Genomic DNA, 16,899 nt, shown 5'->3' on the forward strand with positions numbered 1-16,899 from the left:
CTACCGCTCCTGGTATTGGCTCTTTCATTTCCATGTTTTCGGTCTCGGTTCAGCCTGATTAGTCTTGGTTCTTTTTATACAGGCTCAGTTTGGTAAAAGACACTTATAAAAGGGCCATCGCTAGAACATTTGGGCCCCAGAAATGATATTAGATACAAACAGGGCTTTACCTACCTTTTACGCAGAGTGTGTATTCCCCCAAGTTCCAGAAGAGGCCCCAAAAATAAAGGTTACTTAAGACAATGGTTTTCAAATTTGGGGCCACGGGCGGAGAATAGAGGGGGGTGTCGCAGGAAGATGGATAATTAAGGATTGCTTTCAATCTACACATCCATAGCGGCTATGATTCTTATAAAGGATACGTCAGTTAAAAAGGTATTAGTGTACGGGGTCCACGGTATAATAAAGTTTGGGAAACCCAAACTTAGAAGTGGACCTAGATCCAAAATCTACCCCACCTTCTGATGCCTAAAACAACTTTTCTATATCCATAGGAAGCCTTTAGCTATTTGGAACTAAGATACAATTGTATCACTGTGAAGTCTTGTATTACTTAATACTAACTAACTTTATTCTATCATTTACACGTGTATTACAAACATTAGAGACGCCGATAAACAAATAACAAGAACATAAACAGACATAAATAAATACATACATAACATATAATATATAATGAGGCTAATAAACATGGCAAATTCCACATCTCCCTTTCTATGAATGAATTCAACCTTAAATATAATCATTGCAGATCGCTGGGGGCTTAGACACCCGTCCCGACTTAGTAACAGTTTCTTTTAGAACTGATGGACCTAGATCTTTTGCGTCCTGATTAATTTCTGTAGATTTAGAATTTTCTAGGCGAGGAGATGGCATCTTATTTAAATGGACCCGATTTCTTATATACAAGCCAGTATCCGTTTCAATGATATAGGAAAGTGGTGTGGAATTTCCTATAACAATCCCACACTGTCTTCTATCTGGTATTACAACTTCATCTCCTTTCTGAAGAGTAATCAAAGGTTTTGCTGCGTGTCTTCGATCAAAATTAATCTTCTGTGCCGTCTTTTTATTTTCCTCTAACTGATGAAGAGCCTGACTAGGTACTACTATGGGAGAAAACTAGCATGCAGCTACAGGAACTTTTGTGTTTAACCTTCTTCCCCTCATTAGCTCAGCTGGAGAATATCCATTGGAGAGAGTCGTAGCTCTATAATTTTATAAAACTAAATAAGGGTCCTTGCTGCCTGATAAAAGTATTTTAACAGTTTGGACTGCTCTCTCTGCTTCTCCATTTCCTGATGAATGTCCAGGACCGCTTGTAAGATGACGGAAACCATATTCATTGGTAAATAGTTTGAACTCTTTTGATTTATAATAACTGGCGTTATCAGACCTAACTTGATCTGGGATTCCAAATCTAGAAAATACACATTTCATCCTATCAATGACTTCATTCGATGTTGTCGTTTGTAAAGTAGCCACCTCAATCCATCTTGAATAATAGTCCACAAGAACAATATACTGTTTCCCATTTACTTCATAAACATCCGTAGCGATATATTGCCACGGCTTTTGAGGAAGCTTTGTTGGCATTAACGGCTCCGGATGATTTTTCCTGTTGGCTTGACATCTCCGGCAATTTTCAATAAGTTCTTCAATATTTTTCATTAATCCCGGCCACCATACCGTGTTCCGAGCCAAAGCTTTACATTTCACAATACCTTGATGTCCTTCATGTATTTGATCTAACACATCCAATTTCATTGCAGAGGGAATCACTACCCTAGTTCCCATCATTAACAACCCTCCTACAACTGTCATTTCTGCTCGATAAGCGTAATATAGTCCAACAAGTCCTTTAACAAGATGCTTATCAGGCCATCCTTCTGATGCATAGATCATAATTTGTCTACAAACTTCATCTTCTTGCTGATGATGTATAATTTCTTCCAACTTGCTATTGGTAATAGGTATTTCCTCTAGTGTATGATTTGGATATAATTCCAATTCTTCGTAAAAAGTATATTCTTCCTTGTTATCCATTGGGGATCGTGAAAGTGTATCAGCTGTATTCAAATTTTTACCAGGAACATGTATTGGCGTAAAAGAATATTGCATTAGCTTCATCCTCATTCTTTATATCCTCCAAGGTCTTCTCCTGCTCTGGGCCCCAATACCATCCACTAGTAGATTTCAGAAGTCCACGTATGGGTTGTGTCCTGGTAGCTAAGTCTGGCAAGAATTTCATGAGCTGATTGACAGTTCCCATAAACCCTCTAACCTCACTAACATTTTCTGGAGCTCTCATCTTCATGATCGCCTCAACTTTCTCTTTTGAGCTTTCCACACCATTTGCTCCGACAATTTGACCCAAGAAATCTATTTGGCTTTGAGCAAAGTGACACTTTTCCTTATTTAAAGTGACTCCAGCATCTTTCAACTTCCTTAAGGGTTGTACCAGTCGTTCATCGTGCTCCACTTTTGTCTTCCTGAACACAACAATGTCCTCCATAAGACAAACGGCTCCTTGCTGACTTCCCAAAATCCTATAGATTTCACTCTGAAACTTCTCAGGGCCTGATTTTATTCCGAAGGGTATCCTTTTGTACCCGAACCTCCCGAACAGAGTTATAAAAGTAGTAAGCTTCCTGGATTCTTCTTCCAAACCCACCTAATGAAATCCTGCATTGGCATCCAATTTTGAAAAAATGTTGGCTCCTCCCATTAAAGAAATAGTATAATCCACTGTAGGAAGCATAAGTCGTTCCTTTTCACTACTAAATTCAATTTGGTTAGATCTACACAAATTCTGACGCTGAACCACTACCATAGGAGAACACCAGTCCCATGGCTCCAAACAAGCCTCAATGACATCTAATTTTACGAGCTTTTCCAATTCTTGTTTTACTAGAGGTAGAAGTGGAATTGATATCCTCCTTGGAGTCATGACACTGTAAGGCTCCACATTCGATTCCATTTTGATTTTGTATTCACCTTCCAACCTCCCAAGTCCATGAAGAATAGATTTGAATTCCGGAGAACAAATCGGATCCGTTGTTACTTACTGGATAAACTTGACCACTCCTTAGGCACTACTGGCCTCTCTTCCAAGTAAAAGAGAACCAGAAGAAAGAACATATATTTCTTCCTCAATCTTCCTGTCTTTTTTTTTTAATCTCTCCTATGAACACACAAATCACAGGTAACTTCTTATCATCCGGTCCATTCAGTAATTTTGTAGGGTTTTTTAATATATATTTATTGAAATGAAGATCTTAAACGCTTTTGGGTACGACCGTTACATCGGCCCAAGTATCTATATTGAAATAAAGGCGTTTGCCTCACACAAACACTTCAGTACTCCAAGCGCAATTACTATTCTTGTTTGCTATTGCTTTATCTTAAAACTTTCGCATGAAATAGTCCGGTGAACCAGGTAATTCCTCCACAACCTCTTGAACCATCCTTTGCTGATTTCTGCAGACTTTACCCCAGTGTTCAGTTCCCTTACATTTGTTGCATTTACTGCCATTTACTGGACATTTGTCTCTTGGGTGTACCTCTTTTCCACACCACTGGCAAGACCTTCTCATTGATCCTTGAGGTTTGAAGTTCTGGTGCTTCACTTTATCCTGATGTCTTTTATCTTTCTTAAATCTTCGGGTTCCAATCGCCTGAACCTGAACCTTTGACTCATTTTTAATTTCAAGAGCCCATCTCCTTAAACATTCTTCCGCTCTGCATTCATGAACGGCCTTTTCCAGTGTAAGATCACCATCCCTTAAGAGCCTTGATCTCACCTTGTCGCTCTTTATTCCAAGTACAATTTTATCTTTGATAAACTCGTCCCTCATATCTCCATAAGAACATGTATTCACAAGTGTATTAATATTGGATAGAAAATTATCAAAATTTTCTCCCTTCTCTTGTATGCAATGATTGAACTTATATCTCTCATACGTTACATTCGTCTTTGGAGTGCAGAATTCTTGAAATTTTACTAGAATAATCTCTGGGTCGTTCTTGTCCTTCTCTGGGACATGTCCTGCCTCTCCTACAGTTCCTGCCGCGGATGCATACACAAATCCATTATAAATCCGAAGAGCCTCCTCACCTACTAGGTTTAAGAGGATATCACTTCTTCTTTCTTTGGACCCCTTGTCCAATCCTGTGGCAACCACATAAATCTTGTATTGTTGGCGAAACATCTTGAAATTCTCACTAGCACTGCCATACATCTCTAAGACCCTACACTTTAGAGCAGGGCCATACGCCAGTATTGCGCTATGCCCGCTTCAGCGGACCAAAAAAAAAAAACCTTACTCAACCGTCCACCAATCATATAGGTATGTAAATATAGATGAATTAAGTCATAATTAATTATTAAAATCTATTATATATATGTAACTTATGACCAGTGCCGTATGTCAGGAAGATTTTTCGGTCCCCTTTACAAGGGTGAACGGTTGATTTTCAGTGGTGAACGTGGGATATTTAAACAGGGCAAATGCTACAGCATAGATTAAATCTTGCAAGAATATCGTCCAATGGACTGTCTGACCATTATTTTCTTCAGGCAAACATCGGGAAAAATAAAATGAAAAGGAAAAACTCTAGACGGAAAGTCAATGCCGACCTATTCATAAAGGAAGGAGTATAATGGAGTATAAAATGTACGGTGCAAGAATGAGAGAAAAATTTTGGAACTATACAATTAAGTAAAACAATTTAAACCTCCTTAAATATTTTTAAAATAATAACGGATGAAGAAAATGAACGAGATTATAATATACCATGAAACGGTTACATCGACAGAAAATAAATTATGTTCACAAGTCTTGATGTTCTTAACTCGCATGTATACGTGGGGATGTGTTTGAAAAAAATGAAGAAAAAAATGCATGTGTTCTTTATCATGATTAGAAGAAGAAGTTTTTCCTTTCTTTCCTTGACGCAAAGGTGTCAATCAAACTGTCCATGTCTTCATGGAGCACCTTGTCCACCATCACCCTGTCCATGTTCAAGAGGGTGAGGGAGGAGAGCCTGTCCTGGTCCATGGTGGTCCTCATGTGGTTCTTGAGACTTCTGAGACAGGAGAATGACCGCTCCGCCTCACAGCTGCTGATGGGCATTGAGGCAGGATAACGATCACCTTGTATAGCTCCGGCATCAGGCGGAACACTCCCGAGCTTATTAACTCCGCAGCAATTTGTGATGAAACCATGTCTTCTGTGTCAATATCTGCCTAGAGAAACATAAATATTAAACATATAATGCAAAATGAAACATTATAATATTAACCTTGAATTGTTGGAAGATTGCATGGTCTGACTGGAGCTGCTCGAGTTCAAGTCTGTAGTGCTTGGAGACACGCTCAATGACACAGGTCTCCACTTCACTGTCATTGAAATGAGATCCATTGTGATGTTTGTATCGTCGGTGGAAAATCTGCTCTCAATCTCTAATACAATCTTATTGATTGTAACATCGAAATGTGTTTCACAGAAGTAGGATTCAGTTGTTCCTTTCCACTTTATTCTCCTTGGAATCTTCGCCTCCTTGAATTCCAAATCATTGAGTCCTCCTGGTCAAATACTGATTTCATCTCAGACGACTTCAACTCAGCAAGTTTCCAGATTGATTCAAAGATTTTGTCATTCTTAAGATCTTCAAGAGTCCTAATCACTAGGTTGACGTGTTTCCGGGCCTTTGTTAGGTCAACCTTTCTGCCTTGAAGTTCATCTGACAAGCTAGATGTGTGTCTGAGGAGTGTCTTCAACAGTTCAATGCCGGAAAAAAAATACGTGACTAAAGATGCTGTTGAGTAGAGAAGTTGCTGTTGAACTCGACAATGTATCTTTATCTTTTCTCATTATTATGAGGGTCTTCATGATTCTGACCATCCCTAGAGATACAGCGTGTACAGCATCGTAGCGGAGACTCCAGTGGGTAGCAGACTGGTTCTTCAGAGTCATCACCTTGGCATGCTCCTCATCTTTACTTGTTATCTTCACCGACTTGTAGATTGCTGACCTTTGGTGACCCTTCAATGAAGTTGTATAAAATTTGTACTGTCCCCATTGTATTTCTCAACAGGGTTATATCTGAGAAAAGATCCTTGACTACAAGATTAAGGACATGGTCGTAGCAGTGGATGAAGACACACAGTGGGGCTGCTTCCTTCCACCTGGCGGCAAGACCCTTCTTGATGCCGGATATGTTGGAGGCACCATCCACAGCCAGGGAGACAGTGCAGGCGGGGTTAAGGCCGAGATCCTTGACTGCCTCGTGAAGCTTCTCAAACAAATATTTGCCGTCAGTCTGGGTAACTTTTACAAACTTGAGGAAGCTCTCTTTCTTGATGCCTTCACTCGTCAGATATCCCAGTGACAGACTGAACTGCTCCGTGGTTGACATATCTGATGTGTCATCAACAAACACAGAGAACCAGTAGTCATCATCGCCGGCACAAGTCCTGACATATTCAGTTATATTTTCCGCCACTTTGGATGCTATAATCTTTATCAGCTCATTTTGGATGTCAGGTAAAGTCCATTTGGCAAAACCTGCCCCAGCTGAACCAAATTTTTTGACTTCAGCCTCCAGTTTATCTTTGAGAATATGATTATCGTGTGAACGCAGGGGCAAAAGCTCCAAGAAGTTTCCTCGATTGTCTTCATTAGATTCCGTCAACTTTTCTCTTGTTTCGGAATCGCCCCTAAAAGCCAATCCTTGCATTGCGAGGAACCCAACAGTTTGGAAAAGATACCTCAAATAAGCTCGCCACTTCACGACTTCCTCAGCATGTTGAGACTGAACATGGCCGAAAACTGAGGTATTGTTTCTCTTTGATGTGAGGAAATTGGTCCACTTTTCCATCGACAGTTTGTGTTTTTTGTTGTTAGAATGAACTTTCAACAAGGAACTGTTTTTCCATGTTTTGAACTCAAATTTCCCAAGGTTGGAAATGGAAAATTTGGAACAGGTGAAACACTTGGCTGACTTTTCAACCTCGTCATATTATAGCCACAGGAACTTATGGAACCAATCGTATTGAAAGTCTCTGGAGTATTGGTCATCTATCTGAGGACTGTATGTTTGTAACTTGGGCTGTAGATGTATTCCATGTTCAATTTTGAGAAAAATTATCTAGCTTCCTTTTGGGTGGACGTGCTACAAATATGTAATTTTATTATAATGACTCAGTACTATGATGAGTTGGTCATAAGTTACATATATATAATAGATTTTAATAATTAATTATGACTTAATTCATCTATATTTACATACCTATATGATTGGTGGACGGTTGAGTAAGGTTGTTGTTTTTTGTCCGCTGAAGCGGACAAAGCGCAATACTGACTCCACAAGTATCAATGTAGGTCTAGATACGTTAGATATACAATACAAAAATAAATACTCGTTTTTAAACAGAAGGTTTGACTTCTATAAATGAGCGCAATGATAAGGAGAAGACTTTACTACGTTTTACAATAAAACTGAAGCATTATGCACGGAACCCCAACTCGATAAACTTTCTACTGAAGACCAACTTGGCATAAGTTTAGTCGTGTGAATATTTGATAGAGAACTCCAGAAGGAAGTGTTCGAAATGTCTAATCCAACATTGAAAGATATAAGGGAGAAATGCCATTTTTGAGAGGCCAAAGGAATAAAGCAAAATCTCTTGGAATGTAAACGCAAAAACCTTACGAACACAGCAAAGGATATCCCAAAATTGGAGTCAGGTTCTTAGAAAAGAAATGTCAAATGTGTGGTCAAAGTCATGCTACTATGCTTGTTCGAGTCATATAATACGATAACTATAATATTTCTTAAGTCAGGGTTTCCTGAACTTTATTATGCCAAGGGCATCCTACACAAATACATTTTTTGGTTGTAGTGGTTTGTACAGTTACCATTACATTAGTAATAGTTATAGTTAGTGTAGTTATGGTGAATTTATTAATTGAGATTCAGGATAGAGAAGTCAATGGGATAGCTAATGTACCTATATATGTTAACGAATTCTTTATGTCGTGGCACCTACCTCTAGGTCAACTTAGGAATTATCCATAAAGACTTTCCGTATTTACATTATGAGGAAGCTAGAGCTAGACTTACTAAATTTGAGCTAGCACAGGAGAATAGGACTTGAGAATGGGAGGAATGCAAATCAAATTGGATTAGAAAATACAAACCGTATTCAATGTGGAAGAATTCAGTCCTGTGAAAGGAAAATAAATGCATATTCCCTTAAAGAAGAATATAGATATTGTGCCCATAAGAGTTTTAGTATGAAGACCTATACCTCATGCGGGCCCAGAGGCTACACTCAAACAATTTAAACAGATGGAAAATCATGCAATAATTGAATAAATTGAGGTCCAACAGAATGGTACAGTCATATGCATATTCTGCCCAAGGAAAATAAGGACAAAGTGGTGTAGCAAGATACAACAGGGGTCTGAACAAATATATATAGAGCGACCGATTCACCCTTTTCGAAAACCTGAACGAAATATCAAAATCAATTCCACATGATGTAAATGTATTACACCTTCTGATGACTAAAACAACTTTTCCATATCCATAGGAAGGCCTTAGCTATTTGGAACTAAGATACAACTGTATCACCCTGGCAAGTAAAAACTCATTAGAAAACGCTTAAGTTGCAAAAAAACAAAAAAATCCCAAAATTGACTTATTAATTAAAGCTATTTTTTTTAATAATATAGATAGTATTTTCTATGTATATTCTAAATAGGAACAAAAGCACCGAACCGAGAACCGAGACTGTTAAGCAATATATTATGGTCTTGGTTCTACTTGCTAGAACAATAAAGCCACTACCTTGGAGGTTTTGTTTTATTTACATTTCACCCACATCTTTTTTTTTCAATTTCATTTTGGACCTGTTGTTTATAAAAAAATGTACTTTTAAATAATAACTAACCTCATTATCATGCAGCCCCATCCATCATAAAATCAGCTTCTACTTGTTAAGCAATTTTACCTACAATATGTGTTGCACTGAATATGGAACATGGATGGGTAAGAACTGGATATCTAACTATTAGTGTCAAGTAGAGATGTACCGATACCAAAATTTTAGCTGATTCTGATACTATCTTTATGAACGATTTCTACACCGATTCTATATTAATATTATGTGAAAAGTAATTACATAAACAAATAAAAAAAATACTATTTTTAGTGTTTAATTTTTTATTAATTAATGCTTGACAAGAAAAGACATAAATATATCCAACATAATTATGATTATAACTAGTTATACATAATTCAAAATTAGAATGATGTAAAAAATTAGTTTTCGATAACGATACTTCAAAAAAGACCGATTCTTGCCGAACCCCATACTGAAGCATCGGTAATAACTTAGTTTCAAGTAGTCTGGTAATAAAATTTCATCTCTTCAACAAATTGACATAAAATGGTTTTGGACAAGACGTTGTTCCAAAATTAAAGTTATTGGGATCTGGGTACTTATGGATTGATGATGGCCTTATCTTATATTTTTGAATAACCATAATGAAGAAATAGTACAACTCTTTCTTTGCCATTGATATTCCCATGCAAATCCGTTTGCCAAATCCAAATGGAACCAACTGTGGGTCAGCTTGTTTTTTGTAAAAACGAAGAGGATTGAACTCTTGGGGATTTTCAAACACGGTTGGGTCGAGATGAAACTTTCTCAAGTTTGCTACAAAGATTGTGCCTTTAGGAAACTTATAGCCTTCAATGACTATATCTTCTAAATTCTTATGAGTTAAACTAGCGGGTGCTGTATTACCCAATCTTTGAATCTCACTCAATGTTGCCATACAATAAACAAGAGATGGCATGTCCTCTTCCCTTGGATTGGATGATCCAAGTACATTTTGTATTTCATTAAAACATTTTTCTTGAATGTCCTCATATATGGCCATGTACATAAGCATCCAAGTCAATGTTGTACTTGAGGTTTCTGATCCTGCAACGAATAGATCCATACAAATGACAGCCAGTTGTTTCTTAGTAAAATATGAATCGGCGGCTCTTCTCATTTCTATCAGATATATATCAATAAAATCATTTGGTGCATTTTCATCCAAATTCTCCTCATGATCATCAATTAATTTTTCAACTATTTTTTTTAAATTAATTATAGCTATTTCCGTCTTAGAATAGGGTAAAATATGATTAATATCCCCTAAAAGAGATTTAAAATCAACTCCAGTGGTAAGAATATCACTGATTCCCTTGAGAATTTCTCTTTCTTGGGCATTGTTGTAGTCACATCTCATTGAAGCAATGACTTGCCAAATAACATTGATAACAGGAAAATTGAATAACTCCTTTACAAAAATATCCCCGGTAGGTTCAATCTCTTTTTCTGTAATCAAAAAAATTAAATGAATAAGAACTGAAACTAGCAAATGGCTTTTTATGAATGTAGAATCTTACCGATGATGTCAAATAAGTAAGAAACTTCTTCATAAACTGTTGATTCCAAACTTTTCCTCCCAAATCCCAAATTCTTCAGTTTCATTAGGGAAAATCTTCTTTGAGTTTGCCATGAAGCCCCTTCATTACTTATAACTCCGTAACAAATTCCATCATAACCTTTTATATACTTGTTGAAAAACATAAATGCCCGGCCTGACATATCTTCCCTATTAAACAGATCCTTCAAATAAAGACAGTCCAATTAGGCAGAACCATGATATTTTTATATATTGTTATACACATTCACGATAAAAAGTGTATCCTTACTTTTGCTAGCTGAAAATCATTGATAACGATTAAATTTGTCCAAATGACATCAACAGTATACAGTTTTCCATATTTTTCCGCTAATGACAAATGAAAAACTCCATTACCTCCCGATGAAGGCAAGAAAGGAATGGATCCCACTATAGGAAGAGAAAGTGGTCCTGGAGGTAGAGTCCATTTTTTGTAGTAAAACCGTATAATGTGAATGAAGAACAAACTGATTAGTAACACTATCCAAAACATGGTTGTGTATCTCTATATTGTTCTGTATGACTTAATATTTATTTAACCAATACTAAGTTATGACTTCTGAGGATATAAACATGTCTATAGGGAATGTATATGTACATACATGTAAACAAAGACATCTTTTACTACAGGTCTTGAACGCTAAAGACGAGCGTGTTTGTTTTACAAGAACTACAATAATTTATATCTATATTACTTAATGCTACATGTATACTTATTCTATTCATTAATTATCGTCATTATCCATTCACTGGTCAATAACCACAATTTTGTTCTGATTAATTGAATATTAATTATTTTATTGCCGTAAAATTTGTAGTTAGTATTTTTAAAATAGCAAATACTTTTCTCTAAGAATTAAGCAAACAATATTATAACTATGCCTACAAAATTTCCGAGGATGGTTTTTATAGATAAGTTTTCGTGGACAAATAATTATTAACAGATAGATAAGAGCAATTCCAAGAAATTAGGGACCAGGTTATTAGGTACTTGTGTTACCAGTTACATCGAAACAACTCATATATTGAATTAGTACAAATATGATTATTACTTAATAATATTCATTGTAAATATCTTCCCCGAGATACACATAATCAATCTTTTAGTATAATATTATAATACCATGTGTTAGTTATTTTCTCCAACGACTAATATCTTCATCTAGTGAACATCCTTTCTTAAATAGATTCAATCATATTCAAAACCTGCTTGAATGTTTGTGTTTGCTTATAAAAAACAGAGTGTAACCCTGACGATTTGTTGCGGAGATATGTCTTTGATGTACTTAGAGTAGTAGAATTGGGGATCGACATCAGAGTAATACTAGTAAATGTCCTTGTTAATATCCTTTTTTACTTCCTCTCTTGTATCAGCTGATTATAGCTTGTCTATTAAAACGTCATAAGCATTATTATTCTCTCCTCCAAAGCATTCTACGAATTGTTAGGGTTTCCGGTAGCTTTTTTTAACATGCCCATTCGACACAAGATTTTCACCTTTGTACATTCATATTATGTAAGTAGAACGTATTTGGAGAACTACGCAATACTGAATACAAACCCTCTATTTGGGAGGGTGTCTCCAAAAAGGCATATAATAAAAGGAAATGATAACACTATCGAGCGTCAGCTTAACACTGAGTTATATCAATAAATTATTTAGATTAAGGATTCAATTTAGAAATGTTTTTAATTGAAGGGGTGATGAGAATATTTAACATTTTTTTAGCAAGAAAATATTGGATTACTTTGTTTCGAAATAAATAATTTCTTAGTGATGTTCAAACCCGTTTTTGAAACTTTTTGGAGGAAAATGTCTCAAATGATGTTTTTCCTAGCTAAATTGAACTAAATGGAACTGCAGTTTGGATCTGAAATAGTTCATAATGAAAAGAGTTCAGAGAAAACTTCTAACGATTTATTAAAGGAAATAAAAAACGATGAATTTGTATCATCCTTAAATATTTCCATCTATAATTTTATTGAGCATATTATGGCAATATAAAGTAAGCCCTTACTGTATAGTGAATCACTATTTAATTTCATACGAATCCTTTTTGAAGGGCAAATTGGCGATTTCTGCAAGTCAAAGTCCACCTACTCAGTGGTTGATGAGAGTGAGAAAACTTGAAATATTTTATTTGTCATGAGGATATCGTGGGGACAGGCGATTATGAGATAGGACCATAGAGATTCTTTACTATAAATAAGTCGGAATTTTATATACATTTTAGTAAAATAAATATAAATTATTTACATGTATGAGAAATACTAGATATATGACTTCAAGCTTTGCACTTAAATTCACCACTTATTAAGAAATAAAAATCCTACAATCAATTATCATTAAATAAATATATATTTCAAAGACAAATTAATATTATAAGGCTCATTTCTTCCCAGATCTCAACTTCTTTACATTATTCTAAATACTTTTTTTTAATGTTTTTGCATGCTTCTTTCGGGTTTCATGAATTAAATGATTAATTTCTTGAGAAAATTTTTTGCTTAAGATATTAAATAACTTAAATACACCTTTCCTCATATATTTTTCGATTGGATACCATTCTCACAATAATTTGAAAAACTTTGCTTTTGCTTGGAACTTAACGTAACCATTATTTACATAAAATTCAAGACCATAAATTGTACTTTCATAGAACAAGGCATCTGCTAGCTTGACGTCGGTCTTTTTTCAATCGGAATTGGTTCTTGAACCGTTAGAACCGGAACCGACAAAGTCAAACAGAGACCGTAATATATTGCTTATCGGTCTGGGTTCTTGTGCTGCTTTTCTATATAAAATATATAAATAAAACACAATCTTATAATCTTAAAAAATTTAGCCTTAATCAATAAATTAATTTTTAGAGGTATTTTTTTTTTTTGTGCAATTGCAATGTTTTCCCATGATTTTTTCTACGCCATCAGAATGATAAAGTTATATCTAAGTGCCAAATAGCTAAAGGTTTATCATGATCTGGAAAATTCGTTTTATGTACCAGGCGGTATAAATAAAAGAGGGAAGGGGTGGAGTAGGTTATAGAACCAGATCCGCTACTATGCTTGTTGGGGCCATATAATATGATAACTATAATATTTCTTAAGTCAGGGTTTTCTGAACTTTATTATGCCAAGGGCATCCTACACAAATACATTTTTTGGTTGTAGTGGTTTGTACAGTTACCATTACATTAGTAATAGTTATAGTTAGTATAGTTATGGTGAATTTATTAATTGAGATTCAGGATAGACAAGTCAATGGGGTAGCTAATGTACCTATATATGTTATATATGTCGTGGCACCTACCTCTAGGCCAACTTAGGAATTATCCATAAAGACTTTCCGTATTTACATTATGAGGATGCTAGAGCTAGACTTATTAAATTTGAGCTAGCACAGATAGGACTTGAGAATGGGAGGAATGCAAAACTAATTTGGTTAGAAAATACAAACGGTATTCAATGTGGAAGAATTCAGTCCTGTGAAAGGAAAATAAATGCATATTCCCTTAAAGAAGAATATAGATATTGTGCCCATAAGAGTGTTAGTATCAAGACCTATACCTCATGCGGCACAGAGGCTTCACTCAAACAATTTAAACAGATGGAAAATCATGCAATAATTGAATAAATTGAGGTCCAACAGAATGGTACAGTCATATGCATATTCTGCCCAAGGAAAATAAGGACAAAGTGGTGTAGCAAGATACAACAGGGGTCTGAACAAATATATATAGAGCGACCGATTCACCCTTTTCCAAAACCTGAACGAAATATCAATTCCACAGGATGTAAATGTATTCTTTACACAGGATGAAGTTAAAGGATACTACACGTTCCCCTGATGAAAGTAGAAGGCCCCTCAAAACTTTCCTCACAAACTGGAGGAGGAAGAGATTTATGAGATCCCCAACGTGTCTGAACGCCCTGGGAGAAGAGTATTGCAAGAGCAAAGACATCGCACTTTGTCGGGTCAAGAATATTTTCAAAGTAGTGGACGATATAATTGGTCGTGGAAAGGATTGTGAGGATGTTGATAAAATTCTAAATCAGGTCATGAAAAGATGACAGGATTATGGTATCATACCCAACCCTGAAAATATTCAAATGGGGAAGTTAACTTAGTAGGCTTCATAATTAATCAGTAAGGTGTTCGAGCCGATCCATCGAAACATCAGCGATACAGAATTTTCTTCCTATTAAGAATATTTCAGACTTAAGATCTTCCTTTGGAATGGCGAATCAGCTTACTTCATTTTCCTAGGATCTTTCTCAAGTAACGTCACCCCTGCGAGGATTGCTTAGTAGTAAAAATTCATTTCAATGGTTGTCAAGAAATCAAAAGAATTACTCTTATCAACACACACATTAGCTCATTTTAATCCGGGAAAGCCTATAGTAATACCCGCAGATGCATTGCGTTCACACGGAATAGGAAATATATTGATGCAAGTAGACGTGGATTGAAGGAGCCTTATCCAGTGTGGATTGCACTTCATGACTTCAACAGAATCAAGATATCCCACCTATGAATTGAAGCTTCTAGCTATCGTATGGGCTGTTTAAAAGTCAAAAGTTTACCTACAAGGGATAAATTTCAAAGTCATTACGGAGCATAAACCATTAGATGGAGTAATTAATAGCAAATATATTGGTGCTATTGATAACTCTAGATTACAAAAGTTAATGGAAAAATTACCGCCCTTTACATTTGAAGTTAATTGGATCAAATGGTAAGTCTCATTTTATTGTTGATGCACTTTTTAGGGCTCCTTTGGATAAACCAAAAGATGATTAAATTCAATCTAAACAAAGTTATGTGGAAAGCAAAGAAGTAGAAGACATTGGCATTGAAGCTGTTTACACAGCTGCAAGAGAGAACGAGAATTATCAATTATTTTACAAGATAATAAAAGAGTCAAAGCCTCTGAAGAAAATTCCTCAAGACCATTATGCACATATATATGCAAGAGTCTAGATACATTTATTCTCGGAGGAGAATGATAAGGAATGTATAATGTTATTCAATACAAATTGTTTGGCTATACCAAATTATACAAAGTGTCCACAGCAGTCATAAAGGAATTAATAAAACTATGGAGAGGATTCGATCTCTTTTCTATTGGAAATGATTCCAAAATGAGATCAAGCAAGTAGTCCAAGCATGTGAACTATGTCCGAATTATAGTGCATTCAAACCTGAGAACCAATGAAACAGATTAGTGTCATCGTCCATACGAATCGACTTCATCAGATCTCTTTGAATATGGTAACAATTTCTTTCATGTATTCGTTGATAGATGCAGTGGTTGACGATCACTTACACAATACAGAAGATCACAATCTTCACAAGATATTGTAAATTATCTTAAAAACCATATGCCAATTTTTGGTATACCTAATATAATAAGGACGGACGGCGAACCACAGTATAAGTCTACGGTGTTAAATTTTTTTGTAAAAGTTTTAATATTATCCATGAGATACCCTTGCTCATTATCCCCAGAGTAATGGACACCCAGAAGCTGCAGTTAAATCTATGAAAATATGTATATGTTGACTTAAATCAATCCTCAATTTTCCATCAGGCTACCAGTGGAGAAGACAACAGTGACCGGTCCGATGCATTACAAGTTTTCAAGTAAAGCAACTCTAGAGCATTTTGAGCAATGGCTCATACATTAGAAAATGGTCTACACAACAAGGGGTGTTGAGAAAGTCAGTGGAACACTGCAAGTGCAACATCTGTTCATGACGTTCGAGCCGGACATGTTGGAAATTGCCCAAAATAAACTGAATATCGAATTGACTACGTGGAAGAAGATTTAAGAGATATTGGATCTAGTCCGGACGAATGTCTGGAAGAAGCGACATATTATTATCAATAAATTGAATTTTATGAGCAGGAGACTGAAGGAGGAGGAACCCTTTGTTAGTTACTACACTGCTTTAAGATCTTTATTTAGAAGTGCAGAACTCAAGAAGGAGATCCCTGATTAACGTTCAGAATCTAAAATTGTGCACGGATTGAAGGATTTGGACCTAATAGAGAGACTACTGTACATAGTACTATACTTGCATCACAGGAGGTAGTCGCAAATGTATCGCGTACGAGTAATCAAAAAACGACTACGCTGTACTTGAAATTAGGAAATCAGTAGAGTCAGAATGACGAAAATTGCATAATAAAGTGCTTCTGATGTTGATATACAACGGATCATGGAAAAGATAGGTCAAAATGTCCAGTTTATAATGAAGAGTGCAGGAAGTGCAGAGAAAGAGGACATTTTGCTATATGTTGAAAATCTAAAAAGAAAATGCGTGCGATGGAGTTGAAGGCATCCACAATCGGGAAGGCTCCCACTAT

At 35.9% G+C, this 16,899-nt stretch overlaps 1 protein-coding gene across 1 annotated transcript; it reads right to left on the reverse strand.

The window, feature by feature from the left end:
- Window positions 1-9,213: 9,213 nt before the first annotated feature.
- Window positions 9,214-12,075, reverse strand: LOC121121717 (cytochrome P450 2J1). Its single transcript, XM_040716687.2, has 3 exons — window positions 10,780-12,075; window positions 10,471-10,693; window positions 9,214-10,399 (listed from the first exon to the last, which is right to left on the reverse strand). The coding sequence occupies exons 1-3, from the start codon at window positions 11,020-11,022 to the stop codon at window positions 9,432-9,434; spliced, it is 1,434 nt and encodes a 477-aa protein (XP_040572621.1). The 5' UTR covers window positions 11,023-12,075; the 3' UTR covers window positions 9,214-9,431.
- Window positions 12,076-16,899: the final 4,824 nt, after the last annotated feature.

The sequence above is a fragment of the Lepeophtheirus salmonis genome, chromosome 7 (genome assembly GCF_016086655.4).
Source record: "Lepeophtheirus salmonis chromosome 7, UVic_Lsal_1.4, whole genome shotgun sequence".
Taxonomy (NCBI): Eukaryota; Metazoa; Arthropoda; class Copepoda; order Siphonostomatoida; family Caligidae; genus Lepeophtheirus; species Lepeophtheirus salmonis.

Excerpts from the sequence above, each read along its gene's own strand:
- LOC121121717 (XM_040716687.2), bottom strand. The coding sequence starts at position 11,022 with ATGTTTTGGATAGTGTTACTAATCAGTTTGTTCTTCATTCACATTATA. Across the intron at positions 10,694-10,779 it reads ATGATTTTCAGCTAGCAAAA|GATCTGTTTAATAGGGAAGA; the intron begins GTAAGGATACAC and ends CTTTATTTGAAG. Across the intron at positions 10,400-10,470 it reads TTACTTATTTGACATCATCG|AAAAAGAGATTGAACCTACC; the intron begins GTAAGATTCTAC and ends TTTTGATTACAG.